Source organism: Dipodomys merriami, unplaced genomic scaffold (assembly GCF_024711535.1).
Source record: "Dipodomys merriami isolate MVZ:Mamm:240054 unplaced genomic scaffold, mDipMer1.0.p SCAF_14, whole genome shotgun sequence".
NCBI lineage: Eukaryota > Metazoa > Chordata > Mammalia > Rodentia > Heteromyidae > Dipodomys > Dipodomys merriami.
In genome coordinates this window covers 38,728,175-38,753,881 of record NW_027202715.1, presented here as the reverse complement: position 1 = coordinate 38,753,881, position 25,707 = coordinate 38,728,175, and the positions used below count along the sequence as shown (strand labels likewise).

The following is a 25,707-nucleotide window of genomic DNA, read 5'->3' as shown; positions in this document are numbered from 1 at the left end:
AGGCTGAGATCTGAGGATCACAGTTTGAAGCCAGCCCAGGCATGAGAAAGGATGAAATTCTTATCTCTAACCACAGAAAGCCGGAAGAGGGGTTGTGGCTAGAGCACTAGTCTTGAGCTCTAAAGCTCAAGGACAGGACTTAGGCCCAGAGTTCAAGCCCCAAAACTGATGGTTATAAAAATCTACATATTAAAATAATAGATAATCATACCCTACATATTAAAAATTACATATGTAGAAATTCCACAAAGGAACCACTTGGTCTTCTAAAAAAACAAGGGAAAAAAGCAATGGAGGAAATGTTCAACATGAAATCAGATTCAAGAGTCAATACAACTAAATAGGATATTGGTTTAAAGAAAAGGTGCTCTACCATTTGAGCCACACATCCCCAGTCCTTTTTGCTTTACTTAACGTCTCAGACAAGGTTTCACAATTTTTACCTTGGATGTCTCAGACCAAGATCCTCTGGCATTAACTTCCCAGGGTTAGAGACGCGCATCACCATACCTGTCATGTTTATCATGATAGGCTCTTGTTACTTTTTTGCCTGAATGTCCTTGACGTTGCATATCTCTTTGTTTCTGGATGGCTGCTTTTGGCTGGTTACTGGGGTAAATGAAAAGGAGAGGTTGTGTTCAATGAGTAGTCTGGCCAAAGAGATGGTCACCTCCTGAAAAGTAGTGAAGACAGGATGAATCACAGAGGAGACTTGATTATATGTGAAAAGCATTACTATGTGATTCTAGAAAAACAGAAAAGCCTCAAAATTCTAAAGAAGAATCCGCTGTTGAAAGCCTGAGTTGGGGTGGATCTGGCAGCTAGAGAGGAGTACTTGCAAGAAGCTAGTTTGGAATCCCAGTGAGACCTAGGGTAGAGGGAATGTAAAGTGAAGGCAAAAATCAGTCATAGGCCAGGCACCTATGTAATCCTAGCTACTCAGGAGGCTGAGATCTGAGGATCACTGTTCAAAGCCAGCTCGGGCAGAAAAATCTGTGAGACTCTTCTCTCCAATTAACCACCAGAAAACAGGAAGTGGCACTGTGGCTCAAGTGGTAGAGTGCTAGCCTTGAGCTGAACAGCTCAGGGACAGCTCCCAGGCCCAGAGTTCAAGTCCCACAACTGAAAAAAAATCTATCACGAGACAAACTCATTGGCTGATTGGCTCTGGGGGCTTAAGACCCAGATACATAGGCCAGGAATTATATATCCCAACACTAAGCTTACTGGAATGTTATTTCCAAGTGGGGCTTGGACAACATGCAAAAAGGCCGTTTTCATCAGAATAATAAGACTGATGCTTTATTTACTCTAGGCCAATTTGATATACAGAATGTTGAGCTTTCTGAACAGATAAAATAGGGAACTGAGCCTTGAGCTTTAAAGGGCCTTCTTTGCCCAATTGTTCAAGCCACAGATGTCCTCTCCTCTTCCTTCTTTCTCCCTTCCTGCATCTCCTGCCACAAAAGGGGAGAGCAAACCACTAGCATCTGTCACACTTCCTTTTCTGTCTTTCCTTCTGCCTATCCTCTTCTGCTATTTCCTCCCACTGTCTCCCTGAGTTCTTTAGCTGCCTCTCAGACCTTCCCCTATCTGATGCCTTGACTGGTGCTAGTTGAGAAGACCAGGCATGGGCTGGACCAATGGCAAGCTTTGTTACACATGCCTATGAGTGTCAAAATACTACTAGGGATGCTCTAGTCCCCACCTCAAGCAAGAAGCTAGCAAAAGAAAGAGAAACGAGGCAATATATGGCCCAGGGGTTAGTGACCTAGCTCATGAAGACTGGATGGCCTTTAGTGAGTTTTGACACCTTTCAAAGATTCAGATTTCATATCCTAAAATAGGCATGGTAGTTGTTATAAGGCTGAAAACTCTGTTTCCACTGATGCTAACCAATTTCTGTGCCCATTGACAGTATTTCAGATTCCAAGTGAGAATGAGCCTGAGTGCTCCTTGGATCCCTTCTTCTATCCTCTACAGTGAGACGTTGTGGTTAAGAAACTAAGTGACTCACTCAAGGTCAGGGTTAAGTTGATGCTGGGGCAGGGTTTTCTACTAAATCACAAGTCTCTTGCAGTGGCAGAGCCCTGAGTGTGATTTACAGTGTGGACTTTGGAAATACACCTGAGTCTGAGTCCTAGCTCTCCCATGGATGAATGGCACAACTTGGACCAGTTCTTTAATCTCCCTAAGAATCAACTTCTTCACATATAAAAAGAATGTCATCATAGCATAGGAAACACTGAAAGCATTCACTAAGCATATTGTAGTAGTTGCCAGAAACAGAAAAAGAGACCAAGAGAAACAAGGATTGGCTGGTTTGATCCCTAAACTTCAATATACTATTCTCTTGCTCTCAAGACTTCCTTATGCTCCCATAGAAATGATGTAGATTTAGGCATGCTGACGTAGCTTTGCCTAGTAATTCTAGAGCTGATTTTTAAATTTTACTTCTGGTGGTGCTGTGGCTCAAGCGGTAGAGCACTCGCCTTGAGCTGAAGAACGCAGGGGCAGCTCCCAAGCCCAGAGTTCAAGCCCCACGACCGACAAAAAAAAAAGTATATTTAAATTTTACTTGTTAAATATTTTATGCATACAATATGTGTGAAATATAAATAATTAAAATAAAATTAACATTTACATCCTCTGCAAGAAATAGGATATTATGGGGCTGGGAAGGTGGCTCAGTGGTAGAGCACTTGCCTTGCATGCCAGAGGCCCTGAGTTCGATTCCTCAGCAACACATAAGCAAAAAAAGCCACAAGTGGCATTGTGGCTCAAATGGTAGAGTGCTAGCCTTGAGCTGAAGAGCTGAGGGACAACTCCCAGGCCCAGAGTTCAGGCCCCACGACCGGACCCAAAAAAAAAAAAAAAAAGAAAAAGAAAAAGAAATAGGATATTATTATTGCTTGGAGCCTTGTGTGCTCTTTTATTCCAATACCTCTCCATACTCACCGCTCACCTGAAGTTTATACTTATTATTCTCTTCACTGTTTATTGCCATATATGTATGCATTCTAACTAACATATTGTTTCATTTAAAATATCTTCAAACTTAATGTACACAAAACCATGCCACATTAGTGTCTTTAGTTTGCTTTTTTTGCTCAAATTATTTTTGTCATTTATCCATATTTCACTTGTTTTCAGTGTTCAATAGCACTCCATTATGTGAATAAGCCATGATAATTTGTGTATTCTCCTTTTGATGAACAATTGGGTTATTTCCAGAACTATATTTTACTTTCTATTAGAAACAACACTTTGAGTCTAGATGTGTAGCTCAGTGGCACAGTGTTTGACTAGCATGCTAAAGGCTGTGGAATCAATCTCCATATAGAACAAAACAGGGGAGGGGAAATGAAAACAGGAGTCCAATGAAAATTACACATGACCTTGGTGTGTGGGCCAATAGCAATGCTGTTTATATCTGTGGCCAATACTGACTTATAGGTGTGAAATAGGCCATGAAATTTATTAGCTATATTAAAACTGTTTCCAAGTGACTGTGTTTTATACTTTTATCAGCAGTATATAGGCATTTCAAAAATTCTTTTTTTTTTTTTTTCTTTTGCCAGTCATGGGGCCTGAACTCTGGTCTTGGGTGCTGTCCCTCAGCTCTTCATCTCAAGGCTAGTGCTCTACCACTTGAAACACAGCACTACTTCTGGCTTTTTCTGCTTATGTGGTACTGAGGAATCGAACCCAGGGTCTCATGCATACAAGGCAAGCACTCTACCACTGAGCCACCTTCCCAGCCCCTCAAAAGTTCTTTAATGTTAGATGTAGTCATTTGTCACTGTGGACATGTGTCCATGTCCACAATGCCATGTAGATCGGGTCTGAATGCCTATCATGGCACATTGGTCTGCATATGCTATTAAACCATGTCATGAGGCTTGTTCCATTTATGAGCTATCAGCTAAGATGATCCTTGCCTTGGCCTTGTCAAGCCAGTTACCACTACCAAGCAGTGATGGCAGGGCTGCCACACATCACACTGCATGGAACAAAATAGTCTAGGAAAGCAGACTCTCATTTTTATCACATCAGCCTCAATACAGTAAAAAGCAGAAAGGCAAATGGCTGTAAAAAGAAAAAGCAGAAGTGTAACTTCCAGCCCTGACTTTTTTCTCTGGGGAAATAAGTAGTTGCCAGACCAGGTGCTGATCAAAGTTGCTGGTGGAGAGAAAAGGCAAATGATGGCGGGAGTACACAGGACAATTCAGAAAGAGCGTCATCTCACTAATACAGCCCATTTTTCCTCATCTTTGACAGCATCATACATGCTTTTATCAAGTTGGTCTACTTGTTTCTTTCCTCTAGGAGCTGAGGGAAAGAAGTGGTAAAGGATCTCGAGTTCCTTCCAAATCCCTTGAAAAACATTGAGCTGCTAGACTAGGGGAAACCAATGATTCCATGAGATAGGATCTTGTTGCTTTGCTGTCCTGGCCAAGTCAGTGGCCTGGCCAAGCTGGAGGGCCTCACCTTTCAACAGTTTGAAGACTCCACTCCTAAATATGTGGCAGAACCAGAAATTCAGACGTGGAGCATGAATGTGAGTAATCAGGATGACCTGGAGAAGTGTAGAACCTTTGTTTGAGCAAAGAGGCTAAGAGAAAAGAAATCCATCTCTGCTTTCTACCTCTACTACTGTCCCCCACTCTCCTTTTTGTTCTCCTCCTCCCTTTTCTCCCCTCCCTCTTCCTCCCCTTCCTCACCCTCTTCCTCTCCTTCCTCCCTCTCTTCTTCTTCCTCCTTGTTAGGCCCTGCCAGAAAACTACACAGATATCCAGGCACAAAGAACCAAAAATAAAAGGTTTATTGCCAGCAAAGGTCCGGCCAGCCCCTTCTCACAAAATGAGAAGAAAAGAAGTGCCGGCTATTGTCTGAGGTGACCTATATAACCTACAGTAGCCAGGTAGGAGGGGCCAGGGGGTGGAGACCTAGGTATGGATGTGTGAACCAGCAACTTCATCATGGCAGACTAGGATTTATGGCTGCTGCCCAAGTGGCAGATACTGGGCCTTGCAGCCGCCTAGACTTGAAGGTCACTTTAAGGGGATCTTGTTGCCTTATATGGTTGTAACTGTCCAAAGGCGTGCTTTCTCGAGATAAAGGTGGGGAAGAGGCTGATTATTGGCTGCCTGTACCAAATGGGCCTAGTGTTGCCTGGAAGTTTATTGGACTAACATTCCCCCTCCTCCCCTCCCTCCTCCTCCCCTTACCACTCCACCTCCTCTTCCTCTTCCTCCTCCCACCTCTTCTATCTGTTCCTCTTTTCCTATCTCTCCCTTGGTTCTGTTACCAAAGAGGCTGAGAACCCTCTTCTTTACCCTTGTGTATTCTTCAGACCCAGGAGAAGATTAGGTAAATGTTGGAAATGCATCCTTCACTTCAGAAACCTAATCAAGGACTCCTGCTAGCTGCAGGGAAATGCATTCAGACCCTCTTATCTTCTTTCTCCTTGACCAACCCCAAACTGCTTCCTTACTCTCTAAATCTGTGGTTTGGGGGCCAGGTTGAGGAAGTGTGAAACTCCCAGAAGGAAAGTATTGCTGTCTGATGGACTCAGCAGCTGCAGGTGTGGTTCCATCCTCCTGGCCTTGCCCACCTGTCTGGGTTTGGGATGGCCCTATGTCTGATGAGACAATGAAGTGAGCAATTGTCAAGAGCAGGAGAGGACAAAGGTGGGGAGGGGAGTGGCACTCGGCCTGATGCTGGCAATTACATGGCTGGAAAATTAAGTTTCTTCTCTGCTGACATCTGGTTTGGTTTAAACGTGCCAGGCTCTCAGAATGATTAACTCCTGACTCTACCCAGCTTAGAAGGAGGCCATCTCCCTTTCCATCTCTACCCCTAAATAACCTTGCACAGAAAATTACCTACCTCATCTTAAACAGAGCTTTAGGAAAAAGCCATTGTAACTCTGAAGTAAACTCTCATTTGCTATGGCTCTGTCACCCTGACATATACAGGGAAGAATAATCCTAGACGCTTGGGAAGCAGTGATTGGGGGAAGGTAGATCAAGGTTTGAGACCAACCCCAGTGAGACTCCATCTCAACCATGGCTGGACACAGTAGCACACATCTATTATCCCAGAACAGTAGCTGGGGCACAGTGGTGTGTGCCTTTCATCCTCAGAAAGTTGGGGAAGCATTAAGTCAAGGAATCACACAGTTCAGGCCTTCCTAAGGCATAAAGCAAGACCTTGCCTCAAAAATTAATGTGAAAAGGAACTGGAGATGTGGCTCAAGTGGCACCTGCTAGCAAGCAGTAGAGCACCTATCTAGGAAACATGATGAAGCCCTGAGGCCCTGAGTTCAATCCCTGAAATTCCATTTCATATAATGATTCTGTAAATGGAAAAAGCTTATCCATGACTTTATGTAAATGAGCAGAAAGTCCCTAGGAAACATTCAGATGGAATTGATGATTCGCCTTTTCCTTGAGCAAAGGAAGTTGCCAGGGACAGAGTTCATGCCACCTGCTGAAAACAAGGACTGTGTGTGTTGGGGGCATACAGGAAGTGACCAGTCAGAAGCTGGTCCCAACCTGTGAACAAACCAGATTATAAGAGATAGCCACTAGGAAGCAATTTGCATGCCCAAAGGTTTCACTACTAAAGTTTACACAATGAGGAGTAATCAGCAGAACTGGCTGGCTCTCCAGATCACATGATTATGTAGAAACATGAAACTTGACGATGTGCTCCAGCAAGTTTTACTTCCCTAGTGCAGGCGTGTTCGCCAGCAGCTTGAGCTCTCTGAAGTCACTTCCAGTGACTGGAGCCCCTGAGCGCAGAGGCTTGCCATGCTGCTCCCCAGGAGGGTCAGGAGTGGCTGACCTTCTCTGACCTCCGGACAGTGACGTGAGAGTCTCACCAGAAAGAATGGACAAGCTCAACAAGATAACTGTCCCTGCCAGTCAGAAGTTGAGGTAAGGTTTTCCCATCGGATTCTTATCCTTCCTCTTCTCCTTTATTCTCTCCAAGGTGCTTGGTGTCTCCAAGCACAGAACCCCTGGAATGTTTTGCCGGTATGAAGGCAGTGGGTGGCAGTTGTTCTGGGCAAATAGACTAGTTTGTTGTTGTTGTTTTTTTTTAAAGAAATGTGTCCGAACAAGTGGGACATCTGTAGCCAGCTTTTTGCCAACAATAGAATACAGTACAATAACAGAAAAGAGCCAAGTGCTGGGATTCTGTCAAAAGTGAGCTTTCATTCTGAATAGGAGGAACCTTGCTAAGGAAAGGTTTGTCTAAACTGAGTCTATGCCTGTGCCCTGTGAATTACTATGACATTTTAAAGAGAGCTGCAATCATTGTGTTTTTCACCATAGTTTCATTCTCGTTTAGTTTGTGGATATATATCAGAACACATTTGCCCTCGTTAGGGTGTAATAACTGTTTATTTTTAAAAAAAACACTAGACTAAGGGTATAAATCAAGGAGCTATGAAAAAGAAGCTTCCCAAATTTTTATCTTGAAGGTCTTTTTGTCTCATTGTAATAGTGTTACGGCCTTTAGAGATAGGAACCTTAAGTGTTTAGGGAATGTGTTATATTCCAATTGCTACTGGAACTCTGGTTTTTCATGTGGTGGCATGACATATGGAGTAGATGTGTCATCAAAAATAGGAGCTAGAGTTGGTTTTGTTTGGTTGTTTGTGCCAGCCCTGGGGTCTGAACTCAGAGCTCAGAGCCTTGCATTCTTGCTTAGTTTTTTTGTTTGTTTTTATTTTGGGGATTTTTTTTTCTGAAGACTGATGCTTTACCATTGAGCCATGCATCCAGTTCTGGCTTTCTTTCCTGGCTGATTGAAGATAAGAGTCTTGGGTTTGGGCTGAGAAGTGGCTCAGTGGTAGAGCGCTTGCCTTGCATTCATGAGTCCCTGGGTTCGATTCCTCAGCACCACATAAGCAAAAAGAAAAAAGCCGGACGTGGCACTGTGGCTCAAGTCTAGAGCGCTAGCCTTGAGCTGAAGAGCTGAGGGACAGAGCCCAGGCCCAGAGTTCAGGCCCCACGACCGGACCCAAAAAAAAAAAAAAGAGTCGTGGGTTTGTCTCAGGCTCCTGAATAGCTAGGATTATAGGCATGAGCCACTGGTACCCTTCTAGTGTTGGAGTTTTTAAGAGTTCAGAAAAAGTAGCCTGGAATTAGTGGAAGGCATGTAGGCCTTCATACCTGGACAGGCCTGGTAAGAGTAAGTTGAGCTACACTATGGAGCCAGGGCTCCACAGGGAGCATCGGTCAGCCATTTTGAGCATGCGCTGTTGTTGTCTTGGGGGTTACATTCTCTCAGAAGAGGAGGTAAAACAATGGAAATAGTAAGGGACTTGAGGAATAGACAAGAGAATCACAGTACCTGGAGAAGTTTTCATGGAGAAGATGCTCCAAGAACTAGGCTCTGAGGGGCACGTCAGATACAAATTGGAGAATTTGAGGAAAAGGGTTGCCAGCTGAGAGGGAAGAAATGGAAGCTGCTGTAAATAGAGCCCATGTGTGGACAATGAGCAGAGTTTTCTGGCCAGCAGCGCCATGAGCAGGGCGTATGGAATGAGACAGTCCTGATATCACTGGATGTGTATGGCAGGAACAGTCCAAAAAGGACAGACAGGGATCCCACCCTAGTCTGTGTTGTTAGAGAAACTAAGCCTGCAAGCCTACAGACAGTGGACAGGGTGGATGGGACCAAGGAAGCTGGAGGCAAGGATACTGATTGGGAAAGCAGTTGAGTAATCCAAGCATCCGAAGTTGAACATTTTTTTTGCCAGGTGCCAGTGGCTAACACCTGTAATCCTCACTACTCAGGAGCTGAGATCTGAGGATCAAGGTTCAAAGCCAGCCTGCAGAAAAGTCCCCATGAGACTCTTATCTACAATTAACCACTCAAAAACCAGTAGTGGAGCTGTGGCTCAAAGTGGTAATGCTAGCCTTGAGCAAAAGAGCTCAGAGACAGCATCCAGACTCTGAGTTCAAGCCCAAGACCAAGAAGAAGAAGGAGGAGGAGGAGGGAAAGAAGGAAGAGGAGGAGGAGGAAGAGGAGGAGGAGGAAGAAGAAGAAGAATTAGGTACAGCAGTGACAGGAAAAAAAAAGAAGAGGTAGAGGCCAGACACAGCAAAGAAACTACTGAGGGCGCTGGGAAGGTGGCTCAGAGGTAGAGCGCTTGCCTTGCATGCCTGAGGCCCTGGGTTCGATTCCTCAGCACCACATAAGCAAAAAGAAAAAAGCCGGAAGTGGCGCTGTGGCTCAAGTGGTAGAGCGCTAGCCTTGAGCTGAAGAGCTGAGGGACAGTGCCCAGGCCCAGAGTTCAGACCCCATGACCGGACCCAAAAAACAAACAAACAAAAGAAACTACTGAGGCCCAAGTATCAAGGCTTCTCTCAAACAAGCCAGATGGCTCCAAAGGTCCTCATCAGGCGTATTCCCTAACCTCAAGCGAAATTAAACATTGAATCTCTTTCAGGAAGTTCAGAAGTTCTAACTAGGCAATCCAACTAAACCATTTTTTACGATCCCATCCTGTAAGCCAAAGTCCAGCCTGATCACAGTATGGTTGACAGGCAATATGTAAGCATAAATTATAGGATAGAAAACCAAAATGACTTTGTGGATAATCATACACTACACTCATCTGCTTAGAGAAAAGCAGCTCTCCCCCCACTTGGTTGCTAAGTTGTCTTTACAGAATGGACTTGTTTTTGTAAAACTGTACCCTGTTGATGCAGAACTTTTCAAAGAAATGAATTGTAAACACAGTGAACCTGAAGCACCACCTTAAATATTTTCTGTAAAAACAGGTTGTGGTAAGGAATAAGGATTTAAAATACTATTTTCCACCTTGTTTTATTGGCTTATATAAACTGTACAGTATGGGGGGGCTTATTTGTGATATTTCCATACATGCATATAATACACATTGATTCACACTCACCCCTTTATTACTCTTTCTTATGCCCCTCCCTCCAATTTTATCTTTTTGCAATGCTTTTATTATTATTTTTATTTATCTCTTATATATGATATCTCTTTTGCTTTTGTTTTGTTCTTTTTGTTTTTTGGCCGTCATGGGGCCTGAACTCTGGGCCTGGGCACTGACCCTCAGCTCTTCATCTCAGGGCTAGTGCTCTACCACTCAAGCCATAGCACCACTTCTGGCTTTTTCTGCTTATGTGGTGCTGAGGAATCGAACCCAGGGCCTCATGCATGCAAGGCAAGCACTCTACCTCTACCACTGAGCCACCTTCCCAGCCCCATGATATCTCTTTTGCAATATGAATTTTATATTAAAAACAGCATGAAGGCTTTAACTAATTCAAATTATTAAATTTAAGTGAGCATATAATATAAATGCAGTGATATATGGTACTATATAGTAATCTATTCAAATGGGGGTTACGAAGAAGTCCAGTTAAGAACACAGTATAGCTGGGCGCTGGTGGCTCATGCCTGTAATCCTAGCTACTCAGGAGGCTGAGATCTGAGATTGCAATTCAAAGCCAGCCCAGACAGTAAAGTCTGTGAAGAGGCTCTGTCTTCAATAAACCACCAGAAAACAGAAGTGGCACTGTGGCTCAAATGGTAGAATGCTAGCTTTGAGCTGAAGAGCACAAGGAAAGCACCCATGTCCAGAGTTCAAGTTCCATGACCGACAAAAAAAAAAAAAAAAAAGACAGTATAGCTGATGTATTGGGTGTGTATTGGGTATTGTACAAAGTATGGGATTTCATTGTGCTTTTGTGTGTGTGTGTGTGTGTGTGTGTGTGTGTGTGTGTGTGTGTGTGTGCGCTGGTCCTGGGATTTGAACTCATGGCATGGGCACTGTCCTTAAGCTTTTTTGCTCAAGGCTAGCCCTCTACCACTTCAACCACAGCTCCACTTCTGACTTTTTGCTGTGCAATCAGAGATAAGCATCTCATAGACTTTCCTGCACTGGCTAGCTTCAAACCCTGAACCTCACATCTCAGTCTCTATGATTACAGGCATGAGCCATTGGCATCTGGCAATTTTTGAAATTAGTTTCATTCTGATCTTATCATACATGCATATAATGTACTTTGATTACATTCTCCTCCACTCCCTTCTTTTCCTTATCCCCTGACTCTTTCCTAATTCAGAAGGTGTCCTAACTACTTGGCATTCTATGACAGTATGCATGGAGAACTTGTTTCTTTCAAAGTTATTCAAGTTTATCAAAGAATTTGCTCAAGTTTTTAGCCATCTTTACCCAAGAGCGAGAGAAAGAGTGAGAGAGAGATTCAGAGAGAAAATCCCAACCAAGAGTACGTATTCAGGATTGAAAAGAAACCGGAAGAGGAATGAGCAGGAAGAGAAGACAGAGTGAAGCAAGGAGACGAGGGAGGGCAGGACTGGAAGGAAATAAGGGATTCTCCACACGAAGGGACAGGTGCTCCAGATGGACGTGGCTGGAGGTGGGGAATTATCTGGAGAGGTTGTGTGGGAAGAACTGAGGCCAGTGATGTGAACAGAGGTGTGAACTCTCCATTTCCCCCCCGCCCCCCGCCCAGATTTCTCTATTAGGAGCAGATCACACACTTCCAAGATTTTTTAGTCATTTGTGAACCATGATTTTCTCTTGCTTTTTACAAGGAAGTGATAACATAAGAAGCCCAGCTAAGACCTGGATTTCCAGTTCTTCCACTAGTAAACATTCCTTTGATCATAAAAATGTCACCCTTTCAGCTGAATATTTCAAAATTTCCAACCCCGAATCACATTAAAATTCATTGTTTTCAGGTTACTGAAACTAATTTGAAAAGGAAAAGTGACATTCTTAATAACCTCTTAGAAGATTCATCATCTGTACTTGTGCATTTCTCTTTATAACACATACATACATGCACTTCTTTTTACAAGTAGAAAAGGACTTGGACACTAGTGTGGCAAATCCTCATTTTATTGGCTAAAGGGTTGAGCATTGGTTAGTCAGACAAATCAAAGATTCTATGACTTTCAGCAAGTTTACTTAGTTTCCCTGAGCCTGGTACTGTTAATAGCAGTACCAATGTCATAGGCTGATTATATAAGGAAGAAAATGACACATAAGGATCCTGGCACACAGTAATTATTGAATTTAAAAATATACCTTTGAATATCATTATCATTGTTACTCTTATTTATTCTATATAAACAGAGGACATTATATTGATCCTTGGCAACTTTCACACTAATTTCGTTTCTTTTTAAAATTTTGACTATTTTGTCTACTGATTCTGATATCCCTCTCACTTTGCATGGATTATAGACATGCAAACATCTCTCAACCCTCATTTAAGTAGTTGACAAAACTGTAGGAGCATAACAGGACCCTGCAGTGGGCATCTGTGAATCACTGTTTGGACACTGACCCTAGATCAAATTGCACAGATGCTGGGACATGCCTTCTCTTCTCAGGTCTTGGAAACTTTCAGTAGGAATATCCCATTCCTTGTCTTTTCAAGTGAAGTTCTTCAGAAACAAACTTAATTTTTCCTTACCTTTCCACCTCTGGCCCTCCCCGTATTGTTTCAGTCAGTGGTTTCCTGATCAACACTAACTCTGACTCATCCAGTCATGCCTGCTCATCTACCACACCTTCCAGACTTCACTCTAAGGCATCTCTGTATATTCCCCTTCTGTTTCCTTTATGTCCACTCCATCCAAGGTAGGTCTTCTTCAAAAACAAGGCCCTCAATGTTTATCTGGCCCAAATTCTCTACAAAATGAAGAAAATGGACCAAACAACACCGAAAGCCCCTCTTTGTTCTAATGCTGTGTGAGACTCTGTTCCACATGAATACTATATTCTGTGAGACTGTTACTATGTCCCACTACCCTCAGGAATCATTATTTCTTGATGTGTTTGAAAGGATGATATAAGGGAGGTCCAAAAGGACTGACTCCAATCACCAATTATGAGCCATGGGTCCTAAACAAGTTCTTCAGTCTCTAAGCCTCAGTTTCCTTCACTGTCAAGTAAAACAAAGTGTTCCTTTCCCACAAACTTACCATGAAAGCCAAGTATGGCATGGACCAGTTTACCCAGAGGAGTACACATTGCATGGTCAGTATAACAAGTAAGTAAAAAGGAAACTGGACAACCAGAACTGCAACCCACTCATTATCAGTGGTCATTTGCTGTCTCTCCTCCTTTACATTCCACTAATGGATCCACTTCCCTATGGCTGGAGTGGCTTGCAGAGCTGGGGGCTGCAAACAAGGCTCAGAATCAGCCTCTGGAGATAAGACAATCCTTCAGGCAGCCTGACTATTTTTCCTGTGTTGTGTCAGCTGAGCATCCACGAAAGGGATGGATGATATGTTCAGAGCAGCCAGACAAGGCTCTTTCTCTTTGTGGGCAAACTGCATAGAATCCACATAAGCAGAAACTTGCTTAATGAGAGTAGACTTCAGTCACCTTGTAGGAAAACTCAGTACAACTATCTCACCTATTCTGTGCGCAGCTACCCCAGAATGATCCCAGACTAGAGTCCATGTGTCTGGGCTGCCCTGCCTCCCAGATCTAACCATTGTTTGTGTACCATGGTAGAACAACTCCTTCCTCCTTTTTGTGACCTATCTCCAGAAAGGCTGGGATGTAACTAGTTAAATTGCCAAGAGCTGAACCACCGTTGCATTCCAGTTCTGCCTCACAGATCACTAGATTACAGGAGGCTGGCAGGCACTGAATGAATGCTTCAGGCATGTATTTATAGACAGTCCCTTGGGTTTTCCCCCCACAGATGATTAATCCCATCTAATACATGCAGAACTGAATAGTTCAGTTCATTTTCAAAGAGGACCTTATTATTGCTTTCTTGTAATGATAGCAAGGAATTTGAGCCTGCTAAAGGATATGAGTAAAGAAAGATTGGATGGAGGAAAAAAAGAGGGGAGGGAGAGGAGAGATAGAGACAGAGAGAGACACAGAGAGAGAGAGAGAGAGAGAGAGAGAGAGAGAGAGAGAGAGAGAGAGAGAGAGAGAGAGAGAGAGAGAGAGTTTACAACTGTGTGTTGAGTCTTCGTACTGGCATGCTTCCCATGCCCAGGTCTCCATCATTTGTGAGCAAGCTTGTTTTCCACACCTCCCTCCTCCGTAGACAAGGGCTATCTGCTCCCCAAAGAGCTCCTCCCACAGCCCCTGATGCCCATCATAGACCCATCTTCTGCCGCCCATCTGCCTTCACTTCCCTTCTGAAAGGGAGTCCAACTGTAAGCATAGATTTTCCTAGGGCTTCAAAACAATCCATCACCTGAAGGTCAGTATGGCAGTGTCCCATGCAGAATTCTAAGCAAAGCAAAGACGCCAACTTAAGAGACATGTGATGTTTACTCGGTGGGGCCCACTTTACTGTTGACCACTTCCTAAAGAAAGATTCAATGCCCCAGGAGCACCCCTGATGCCCTCTAGCAGCTCAGCTGGGGTCCCAGACAGTGTCCAGATTGTCACCCCTTCACACATCAGCCGGAACACACAGCCCAGCCCACTGGGGCAGGGCCCGTGGCCACACACAAAAGCCCCCTGTGGAAACAGGCCTGAAAAATCTTTGTACCTTTGCATAAGTAGCTTGAATTTTCAATCTGACACTGGACCTAAATAGCCAGGTCCACTCTTCCTACAAGGTGTAGTGACAAGAGACAAGCACACAAGATCCTCTTTTGAGGAGCTGAGGAGCCATCTTGAGTCCCAGATAGAACAGCTGATGCCAAAGAGGTAAAGTCCCCTATGCAAGTTGTACCAGTAAAGCCAACTCCAGCACTGGGCTTCTGTGACACCTGCAGCAGGAGGCAGAGCAGGCCTCACACTCCTTTTCTACTCTCTCCCTGTGTAATTGTTTTTGAGGGGGGAGGATGGTACTAGAGATTGAACTCAGGGCCTAGCACTTGCTAGATAAGCACTCTACCACTGGAGCCATGATTCCAGCCTTCTCCCTCTGTAATTTAGTGGCAGTAAGACATTCCAGCTTGACCAACATTCTGCTTTCCCTAGACTTTTTTTTTTCCTAAACTGAATGGCAGCCAGCTTACTAAGTCAGGAAGTGGAGGGAAGCCCTGCAGAATTCACACTGTCAGAATTCATGTTATTGCGAGTGTCTAGGCCCAGACTTGAATCATTCGCTGACTCAGGCATGTTTGGGGCACACGGCCTTAAGCCTTCCACAGAATGCTCCCACCGTGGCTCCGTCACCTGAGGATGTGATAATTACACAGAGCAGAGTTTCTCTTCCCTGTAGACTGACCACACAACCCCAGTGTGGTCGGGTGCAGACAGCTGTTTTGTTGTGCTATGAAGAATAAGAACTTTGGCTTAAAGCCCCGAGAGCTTGCATGTTTGCTCTGCATTAACCAGCTCAGTGCTTGAGAAACACATTTAATGTTTTTTTCCTTTCCCCCTCCTCCACCCCACATTTAATGTTAGCCATGTTTTTCATCAGTAAAGTGGGAATGATATAATATATGCTGATAACATACAATGCATCATGGCACACTGGAACAGTAAATACATGACAGAGGAAGTAAGAAGTCAGTGAATGTCCTTTTCTAAAATGACTCCTGGCCTCAGTTTCTCTTATGCACCCAGGATGTCAGGAGAGTCATCTACATAGGTCAAGGCAGTGGGTCAGAGTTCTGGCTCGAATGAAAGATCGCTAGGGTAATAGGGGAAGGAACAAAGCTTCCATCAGAATCAAACACCTGGCAGGGATCACCTACCTGTCAGCCAGCATGTTGAGGGGAGGGGGATGGAGGCAGAGAACATCCATCATGCCCAACTCCCACCCAGGGGGTTCATTCCCCTGTAAGCTGTTGTTCAGGGAAAGTACAGGGTTGGATCTAGGGAGACCAACCTTAAGTAAACAGACTTCCCCAATTGGGAAGCTGTGTCTGAAAGTGTTTGAAGAAGATAGAGAATTTAAGTTCAAACAGAATGAAATGCTATCCTGTGTCCCTTTTACTTCTCTCAGCTTAAAACGTCTCTGTGGGCTGGCATGGAAATATCATTCACTTTTAGAAGGACAACTGTAGAATCAGTGTTTTGGACTGGCCGAGGAGAGACTGTGAACACAGCACAATGTCAACAAACATACAAGAATCCAATACAGTGAAGGATTGAGTAACAGGCCTGCCAGGCTCTTCCGGTGTCATCCATGGACACAGGGGCCTCCTTTATCATCTCCTGTACGCATAACCTGCTTTTGTGTAGATTCATGAAGAAGCTTCCCCTCATCTTTGTCACAGTGTGTAGGCCTGGTGAGAGTAAGCATCAGCAAGGTTCCAGTGTGCTAGAGTGTCCCACCCGCATCCCCAGAGGACCCAAGGGCCCCTCAAGTCAGGGAAAGGAAAAACAATGACACATTCTGCTGTCACATCAGGTGACAAATCCACTAAGAACGTTTTAAAGGCAGCAGAGCAGAGCATGCTATCAATCTTTTTTTTTGTCATTACTGGGACTTGAACTCAGGGCCCCGGTGTCTTCCCTTAGCTTTATCTCTCAAGACTAGCACTCTTCCACTTGAGGTATAACTCTACTTCTGGCTTTTTGGTGGTAAATTAAAGATGAGTTTCAGACTTTTTCCTGTCTGAGCTGGTTTTCAAACTATGATCCTCAGTTCTGTCTCCTGAGTAAACTAAGATTACAGGTGTGAGCCATCAGTGCCCGGCTAGACCATCACTTGGAGAATATGTTCCATGCCTACCTGCCTCTGATGGTAAATGAGAGAAGGATTTCTCTTTAAGGACACAGCATCGCAGTGGGATCATCCCTTTTCCAACTTGTGCCAAGTCTACATGATTTCTGGCTGCTTATAACCCAGCTCAGTAGTTCAGAAATGCCAACAACTACCACCAAATATTTGCTGCTCTCTGCAGAAATGAAAGGATAGAGTGTGAACCACTGGTGAAAATGGTAAATAGCTTTGAATGACTGGTATACCCGTGGTAAGAAGCACTGCTGCTGTCAACTAGCTGTCCAGGTGCTGGTGGACACGGCCCCTCCATTTCAGGAATCTTGGGTGACCCTTCTATGTAGGTTGTTGAGAAAGACACATGGAGATATGATGCTTGTCTACTTCCAGCTCCTCTGGTAGGTCATCCTACTTTCCTGCTTCCACCCCCTAGAGAACCCCTCCCATCCCCTCTGACACCTGTGCACTGCCCGCTCTTTCCCCTCCCACTCTAATCAGCCCCTTCCTCTTTTTTCTCTGCCTATCCCTCACGACTGAGACAGGCCCTCACATCCCATGCTCCCTTCTAGCAAAAAGTCTTGGGAGCCAACAGAAAGGCAGAGATGGGGAATCAAGTGCCCCTATTAGGGGCTAGGTTAGATGCCAGAGACAGAGGAGAAGGTGACCCAAGAGAAGAGGTGCCCATGGTGAAGCCAGTCACCGGCTCTGGAGAGAGGCCAGAGGAAAATAAAGCCAGAGGGGGCTGAGGGTGTGGGCTCCGGAGTCTCCTGATTTGAATAACAGCCCAGTCACTATCAGGCCAGGCAAACGACTTATCACTCTGAGTCAAATGTTCTCATTTATAAAGATGGGGGAATAACCATAATGATGAGAATACACTTAACCCTACTGAAGTGCAGGTGTAATAATGCTGGAGAGTTTCCTTTTCATTATAAAAAATAATGAGATAGTTATAGGGCCTGCTCCATAGGGACATTAAAAGGATTAAGTGGTACCTGGTACATAATACAAATTCAATGAGTGTTGCATTCCCTGTTTTCTGGTTGCTTCTCCAAGTCTGCCTGCTGGCTAGGGTGAGATAGTCTTCTAATGACTGCCTTTGGGGCTTTCTACTATAATCATAGAAGGGTGGAGGCACTGCTCTGTTAAGGGGATGGGGCAGTATATCGTCTGACTGGACGCCCCAGCCAGAGCAGGGGAAAGGAAAGGAATCAAGTGCCAAAAGAAAGGAATCTCCAACTAGATTAACCCAGTTTCTTTGGAATTTTATTTCTTCCTCTGAGGCCAGAAGAGGTTGACACAAAACAATTCTTGAGCCAGGTGCCAGTGGCTCACCCCTGTAATCCTAGCTACCCAGGAAGCTGAGGTCTGAGGATAGAGGTTCAAAGCCAGCCCAGGCAGTAAAATCCATGAGACTCTAATCTCCAATAAACCACCAGAAAACCGGAAGTGGCACTGTGGCTCAAGTGGTAGAGCCCTAGCCTAGAGCTGAAGAGCTGAGGGGCAGGCCCAGCGTTCAAGCCCCACGACCAGACGAAAACAAAAACAAAAAACAATTCTTGAAATCTCTGCCAGGTGTAAATAAATATCTATGGCTGTGTCCATTACAAGCAAAATTAGGAGTCTGGACCTCAAAGGTAAATGGTATAAGACAGCACAGTGATCTCCCTAGGCCTCAGTACCTGTGGAATAGCGTGGGGGACACTAGCTCAGCCTTGGAAAGCTCCTCAGGTCATTCCTCCCAGGAAGAGACTGTCAGCTCCACTGTGAGCTCACCCTTTAGAAGGAAGCAGCCTTGGGTACTGAATTTGCAAATCTAAATATAACAACAATAATGCCCCCAGGAAGATCAGGCTGGAGGAAGTGGGCATGAGGAAGCCAGGGGCAGAACTGGACAAGACTGTGGGCCTCCTGGAGGAGGGAGGCGTTCTGCTGCATGGGTGAAACATTCCAGACAAAAATGGTGTTCAGTCTCAACATGGTGAACTGAGCCAAAGGTTTCTACTTTAAACCAAATGGTCCAAGGGAAGGACCTGAAACACAAAATCCTGCCTTGGCAAGCTCCTCTGGGAGGGTGCTGAAGAGCTAAAAAGAAAGCAAGGTGCTCTCCAACACCCTTTCCCCTACTAAGCTCTTATAAAATGCATTTCTGCTGGGTGCCAGGGGCTCACGCCTATAATCCTAGCTACTCAGGAGGCTGAGATCTGAGGATCACAGTTCAAAGCCAGCCAGGGCAGGAAAGTGCATGAGACTCTTATCTCCAATAAACCACTCAGAAAACCGGAAGTGGCACTGTGGCTCAAGTGGTAGAGTGCTAGCCTTGAGCTGAAGAGCTGAGGGACAGGGCTCAGGTCCAGAGTTTAAGTCCCACAACTGACAAAAAAATGTATTTCTGACAGATGCTAATATTTTTAGAGTCGTTTGCTGTATTTAATCATTGGAGGTGAGGATGGATGGCTCACACCTGTGATCCTAGCAACTTAAGAGGCAGAGATTGGGGGTGGTCATAGTTCAAAAACAGCCCAGGCAGTAAGGGCTCATATGATTTCATTTCAACCAATAGCTGGGCATGGGGATACAGTCCTGTCATCCCAGTGACATAGATTGGAAGATTATGCAGTCCAGAGCAGCCTGAGCATAAAACGAGACCCTATCTTGAAAATAACCAGCACAACAAGGGCTGGTTGATGGTATAGCTCAAGTGTAAGCATTATGCCCATTTTTGGTCCTCAGCTCCATCCACACCTGAGTTCCTCCCTATCCTGGAGTTCCTGCAATACAGCTGGCCCCTCCCTCTCTCCGCCCAGACCCACCCACCCAACTCACTCCCTAACCCTGAGACCCTGCTGCTACCTATAGTGGAGGCTGCCATGCATTCTCTCTCTCTCTCTCTCTCTCTCTCTCTCTCTCTCTCTCTCTCTCTCTCTCTCTCTCTCTCTCTCTCTCTCTCTCTCTCTCTCTCTCTCTCTCTCTCTCTCTCTCTCTCTCTCTCTCTCTCTCTCTCTCTCTCTCTCTCTGGGGCAAATATGGCTCCTCTAATAAACCTTGTAATAATCTTTCTCCTATGCCTGCCTGCCTCTGTGTTGTCCCCTGGGCTGGATGTGGTGGATCCTTTCATTGATCCTTTCAGGTAGAAGTACCTGACTAGCAAGTGCAGGCCTAGAACACCAAACCACTTTGCCATATTCTAATTGCAGTCAAATCCAAAGCCGCTTCTCTAGCTTTTTTCTTCCAAGAAGAAGAGGTAGAGAGGCTGCCATTGATGTAAGATCAGAACTTCAGCAGTTCAAGCTCTAGTACTGGAGATCGTAGCTTGTGGTCCAGAGGCGCTGCAACGCAACCTGGCCGATGAGAAGCATCTCTATGCCCTCGATCACCCTGAACACCTGTGAACAGAGATGCTGGGCTGCCAGTAGCTGTGCGGCTCCTCCTGCCCTTCTCCCCTGTACAATGCAAAAACAGTACCATGGACTCAAAGCCCCATTTTCTGTGCCTTCCCTTTCCTGGGAGAGTGTCAGAACTTGCCCAGTCTTCTCACTGTAGAGAGAAGAATGAGCTCTGTCATTAAAGGTTAGCTAGGCAATATGGCAGGTGGAAGTTATTTGGGAAATTGAAACATCACCTTTTGTGCTCTTTCGCATTAAGCCTGACCTCAAAGGAGAGAACCTGGTCTCCCTATAGAGCTGAGGCTGTCCTTAATTCACCATCTTCCTGCCTCTGCCTCCCCAAAACTGAGATTACAAGGATGTACCACCATGCCCAGCCCTGTGTCCTTTCTACAAAAGTTCTCAGCTTTGGATGACCTAAAAGTCCCAGGAAGATTATTAAAATGAAGATTTCCAGGTTCCCCTAATTACTCTTTTCCTCCTTCGTGTAGTTTAAAGGCAAGCCCTCTGAGTTTTTTTGTTTTGTTTTTTGTTTTTAGTCAGTTGTGGGGCTTGAACTCGGCCTGGACACTGTCCCTCAGCTCTTCAGTTCAAGGCTGGCACTCTACCACTTGAGCCACAGTGCCACTTCTGGTTTTCTGGTGGTTATTGGGAGATAAGAGTTTCATAGACTTTCCTTCCTGGGCTGGCTTTGAATTGTGATCCTGAAATCTCAGCCTCCTGAGTAGCTAGGATTACAGGTGTGAGCAAACAGCGCCCGGCTGCACTCTGGGTTTTTTGTTGTTCTTTTTGTCAGTCGTGGGACTTGAACTCTGGGCCTGGGCACTGTCCCACAGCTCTTCAGCTTAAGGCTATCACTCTACCACTTGAGCCACAGCACCACTTCCAGTTTTATAGTGGTTTATTGGAGATAAGAGTCTCATGGACTTTCTTGCCGAGCTGGCTTTGAACCGCAATCCTCAGTTCTCAGCCTCCTGAGTAGCTAGGATTATAAGCAGGAATCACCAGCTCCCGGCTACACTCTGGATTTTTAATAAACAAATACAGGACACCTTTTGGACAATCCCCTAGCAAAGCATTTCAGAGGATGACTTGGGAGAGAGACTATGTTGGAAGGAACCGAGGGGGAACCTGAGACTACAGCCCCCTTCCTGTCCCTCAGGCCCACCCAAGGCTCTCAGCACGGGCAGGCAGCACTAACGTCACACCACCCTTGCTTCTCCAGGATTCTCAGGTTGGCCCTGGTCTGCTTCCTCTCCTCCCTCAAGACTAGGGCGCCTGATTCTCCACCACCGCCTACAGCAGACATTTAAAAGCCCTCAGTTTACAGAGGAATGTGTATTTAAAGCCTAAGTAAATGGCCCATGTGTGAAAATGTCCAAAATATATGAAATTGGTTGGAATGATCACGGACTTCTTGGAAAGAACCCTGGAAACACAGGAAACAAAAGTAAAAATAGACAGGTGGGATGACATCAATTTAGAAAGATTCTGCACAGCAAAGGAGATAGTACAGTAAGAAGATAACCTACAGAATGGGAGGAAATATTTGAGAACTATACATCTGATATATATACATATCAGAAATACATATATATAATATAAAATATAGAAAGAACTCGTAATTCAAAAGAAAGAAAAGGCTAATAGTGCAGCTTAAAATGGGCAAAGACCTAAGCAGCTTTTTTTGGGGGGGGAGGGGGTCCAGTCACGGGGCCTGAACTCTGGGCCTGGGCGCTGTCCCTCAGCTCTTCATCTCAAGGCTAGCGCTCTACCACTTGAGCCACATGGCCACTTCCGGCTTTTTTTCTTATGTGGTGCTGAGGAATCGAACCCAGGGCCTCAGGCATGCAAGGCAAGCGCTCTACCACTGAGCCACCTTCCCAGCCCCTAAGCAGCTTTTCTTAAAAGAAGACACAAATGATCAATGGGAACCTGAAAAAGAAAATTCATCATCAGGATTCAGCAAGGAAATGAACATCAAAGACGCAATGAGTGCTTAGCAAGGTGGTACAAGCCTATAATCTCAGCTTAGAGGCAGGAGTATCAGGCATTTGAGGGCAGATTGTCTGTATAATGAGTTTGGAGCCAGCCTGGGTTAATATAGTGAGACTGTCTCAAAAAACCAACCAAACAAAAAACAACACGCTATCACTTCACTCCATTTAGAATGGTACTATCAAAAGACAAGATAGCAAGCTCTGGGTTGCTGGGAACCTAATTTAGTGCAGGCATTATGGAAGACAGCATGGAGGCTCCTTCAAAAGTAGAACTACCAGCCAGCGGCCAGTGGCTCACACATGCAATCCTAGCTATTCCCGAGGCTGACCTGGAGGAGTACTGTTTGAAGTCACCCCAGGCAGAAAAGCTCACATCTTTGATTAATCCACAGAATGCTGGCCTAGAGACCTGGCTCATCAAATGGTTTGAGCTCCAGCCATAAGCAAGAAAGTTAAACAATACTGAATTCAGCCAGGCACCTGTAATCCTAGCTACTCAGGAGGCTGAGATCTGAGAATTGCAGTTCAAAGCCAGCAGGGGCAGGAAAGTCCATGAGACTATTAGCTCCAATTAACCACCAGAAAACCGGAAGTGGCACTGTGGCTCAAGTGGTACAGCGCTTGCCTTGAGCTGAAGAGCTGAGGAACAAACAGGGTTCAGGCCCAGAATTCAAGCACCATAACTGACCAAAAAAAGAGTGGATTCAAGCCCTAGTACACACCCACCTCCCCCCACACACACACACACATGCACACAAGAACCACCATGTGATCCAACTATCCTACTAGTGGATATATGGCCAAAGTGAATGGAATCATGATATCAAAGAGATATCTGTACTCCCAGGTTAATTTCAGTACTGTTGGTCAGAACAAGCAATGGAAACTACCTAAGTGTCCATCAGTGATGAATGGCTAAAGAGTACATAGTCCATATCACAAATGCAATCGTGTTCAGCCATAAAAAGGGATAAAATCCTGCCATTTACAACAGACGTACAACTCAACATTATTATTTAAAGTGAAGTAAGCCAGGCTCAGAAAAACAAGTACTACATTGTCTCATTTATGTATGAAATTGAAAAACACAAGTTTCCCCTAAAAAAATGTGTTATTTATGCCTATCTAAATCTCAGTTACTTGGAAGGCAGAGATTAAGAGGATCTCTGCCAAAAGCTAGTGAGAATTGTCTCAACAAATGCACTGGCTATAATCGTACATACCTGTAATCCTGGCCTTCTGAGAGGCCATAGATAGGAGGATGGAAGCTTAAAGATGTTTTGGGTAATGTGGGCAAGTGAAAGATAGTTGAGAGCGTGAAAATCTTCTTTTTCTCCTCACAATCAAACCTCTCCTAGAAGCCTAGAAGAAGAAAACCTTGACCTGGCCTTTTTTTTTGGGGGGGGGGGGTTTGGGGGGGGGTGACTGTCTCTCATGTAACCAAGGCTGGTTGGCCTTGAATTCACTATCTTCCTTTTGTACCCTCAAATGAGAAACCACTTAAACCTATTGTGTCCATACTGTTGTCTTCTCCAAAGTCACACACAGAACTCATACAGTGTGGAGGCTTTTCAAATTGTGTGTTTTCACTTAGCACGTATCATTTTTTGTTTGTTTACTTGAGACAGGGGCTCATGATGCAGCCAGAGCTATCTAGACTCATCTTCCTGTCTCAGCTCAGGTTATTTTCTGCCATTCAGGTTACAGTGCCAATACCTCTCCCTACTTTTGTTCATTTTCCAGCACCTGTCAGGAACTGCTGAGCAGTCCTGGCCAAAGGTCCTGGGCTCCAACCAGGTCCAAGGCCTCTTGAGTGGTCACACAGTATGTAGTCTATGTTATGCCATAGTCTTTTCCTCTCTCTCTGCAGCCTTTGCAAGCTATGACTCTAGAGGGTTTTTTTTTTTTTTTTTTAATGAACATATTCAGGCATAGTGAGGTCTAAATTGAAACAGAAAAGTCAAGTCCTATTAAGAAGCAAGTCTGGTAAAGCTCTTACTTGCTTGGGTTTTCATGTGGATCACTCAACTCTGCACTTGGGTTAATATGAACCTTAATTTTCCCCAAACAAATTCTGTATTGCTTTATTCAGGCGCAACTAAGGCCCACTGTGGGAAAGACATTACCTACCACTGTAAGGTCTGCTCCTGGATGGTGAGCAGACTCCACCTAGCAGACTCCACCCTCTTCCCAGCAAAGTCTCCACCCAATACCTGCGTTACCTAGGCAACTGGGACACCTGGAAGAGGTCACATCTGCATCCGCTGAGGTCACATCTGAATTTGATGTGGCCACACCTTTCTCTGCCCATACCCTAGATAAGGCCTAGCCCAGGCCCAGACACTCTCTCTCTGCTCTTTTCTAGCTCTCTCTGCTCTCTGCTCTCTCTCTGCTCTCTCTCTGCTCTTTTCTAGCTCTCTCTGCTCTCTCTCTGTTCTTTTCTAGCTCTTCTCTCTCTCTTTCCCAGCTCTCCCAGCTCTCTTTCCCAGGCCTTTCCCCACCGCATGGAGGACCAAGATGGCCTGGTGCTAGCCGGAACGATGAATAAACCAACCCCTTACCTGAATACCACGTGGGGGCTGCTGTTCTTACTCGGCTATCTCTTTTTAAAAAACCTAACAATCACCATCCACTGCTGCTCAAAGGGTGGTCCTGAACCAGAAACATCAGTTTCACCTGGAAATTAATTAGGGATGCAAATTCTTCTGCTCCACCACAAACCTATCCAATCAGAAACTCAGGGGGCAGGATCAGATGGAGGATCAACTATGCCTTTTCCATCCAGGAATTTCTGTCACAACTAACTGAAAGAACCCAACTGGTCTATCAGATTCTGAACTTTCTCTGAAGGTCCCCAAACTGTTGGTGACTTGCAAAGACTCAATTTAATTAAATGCAATATAATGCTTAGTATTTGGAGGTTTTGCTGTAGGGATTCTCTCTCTGTCTCTCTGTCTCTCTGTCTCTGTCTCTCTCTCTCTTTTATTCATGAAAGATTTTAGAAGTCTTTTTTTCTTCAAAAGTCAGCCTAGTTATTAATTTTTTATGTTTAATTTTGTTTTTTTTTTTACAGGCAACTTCAAAAGATAGTCCATGATATTAAGAACAATGAAGGTGGCATCATGGACAAAATCAAAAAGTAAGTTAGATTCTGTTTACAGATTTACTTATATGGAATAAATTTGCCAGTGTTTGAATGGAAGGAAGCAGAGTTCCCTTACTTAAGGGAGGAGTTGCAACCTGATTAACTTGTGGCCCTTTCTTAGTGGGTAGAAGGAAGGCGGGGGGGGGGGGGGGCCTGGAGAGAGGCAGGGTCACTTTGTTCTGGAAACAAAGTGAGTGGAGGAACTCAGTACACTTGCACTTTCCTTCTAGCTGCCAAAGAGTAGCCTGACCAAGGTCAAAGCAGGAAAATCAGCCTGATAACTATCAAGTCAATCCCCCCTTCCCCAGGATGCTCCTAAAGAATTCCAAATAAGAACTCACAAAATGCAGTTCTCTGTAATATGAAATCTCTGCATGAAACACTTTTCTATTCCATAATCAGTCATGTTCACAGCAGCCATGAAACTCTGATTGTTTCTGAGTTTCTATTTCAAGCCTTTTGTGCATTGTCCCCCAGAGCTCTTTTTACTT

General features: G+C 44.8%; 2 protein-coding genes across 3 annotated transcripts in view; one reads left to right on the top strand and one right to left on the bottom strand.

Annotated features, from left to right (window-relative positions):
* The window catches only part of LOC138826170 (DNA nucleotidylexotransferase-like), a 120,787-nt gene that overhangs the window by 29,318 nt on the left and 65,762 nt on the right, over positions 1 to 25,707 (bottom strand). The window contains exon 4 of one of the 2 annotated variants that reach the window (XM_070021312.1): positions 511 to 673. The exons of the other annotated variant lie outside the window; for it this stretch is intronic. Coding sequence (XP_069877413.1) covers positions 511 to 572 — 62 coding nt within the window. The 5' untranslated portion in view covers positions 573 to 673. The remainder of the gene's footprint in view (positions 1 to 510; positions 674 to 25,707) is intronic. 2 annotated transcript variants of the gene reach the window in all.
* Positions 6,676 to 25,707, top strand: part of LOC138826171 (B-cell linker protein-like) — a 49,775-nt gene continuing 30,743 nt past the window's right edge. The window contains exons 1-2 of the mRNA XM_070021314.1: positions 6,676 to 6,944; positions 25,145 to 25,210. Of these exons, the coding sequence (XP_069877415.1) occupies positions 6,898 to 6,944; positions 25,145 to 25,210 (113 nt within the window). The 5' untranslated portion in view covers positions 6,676 to 6,897. The remainder of the gene's footprint in view (positions 6,945 to 25,144; positions 25,211 to 25,707) is intronic.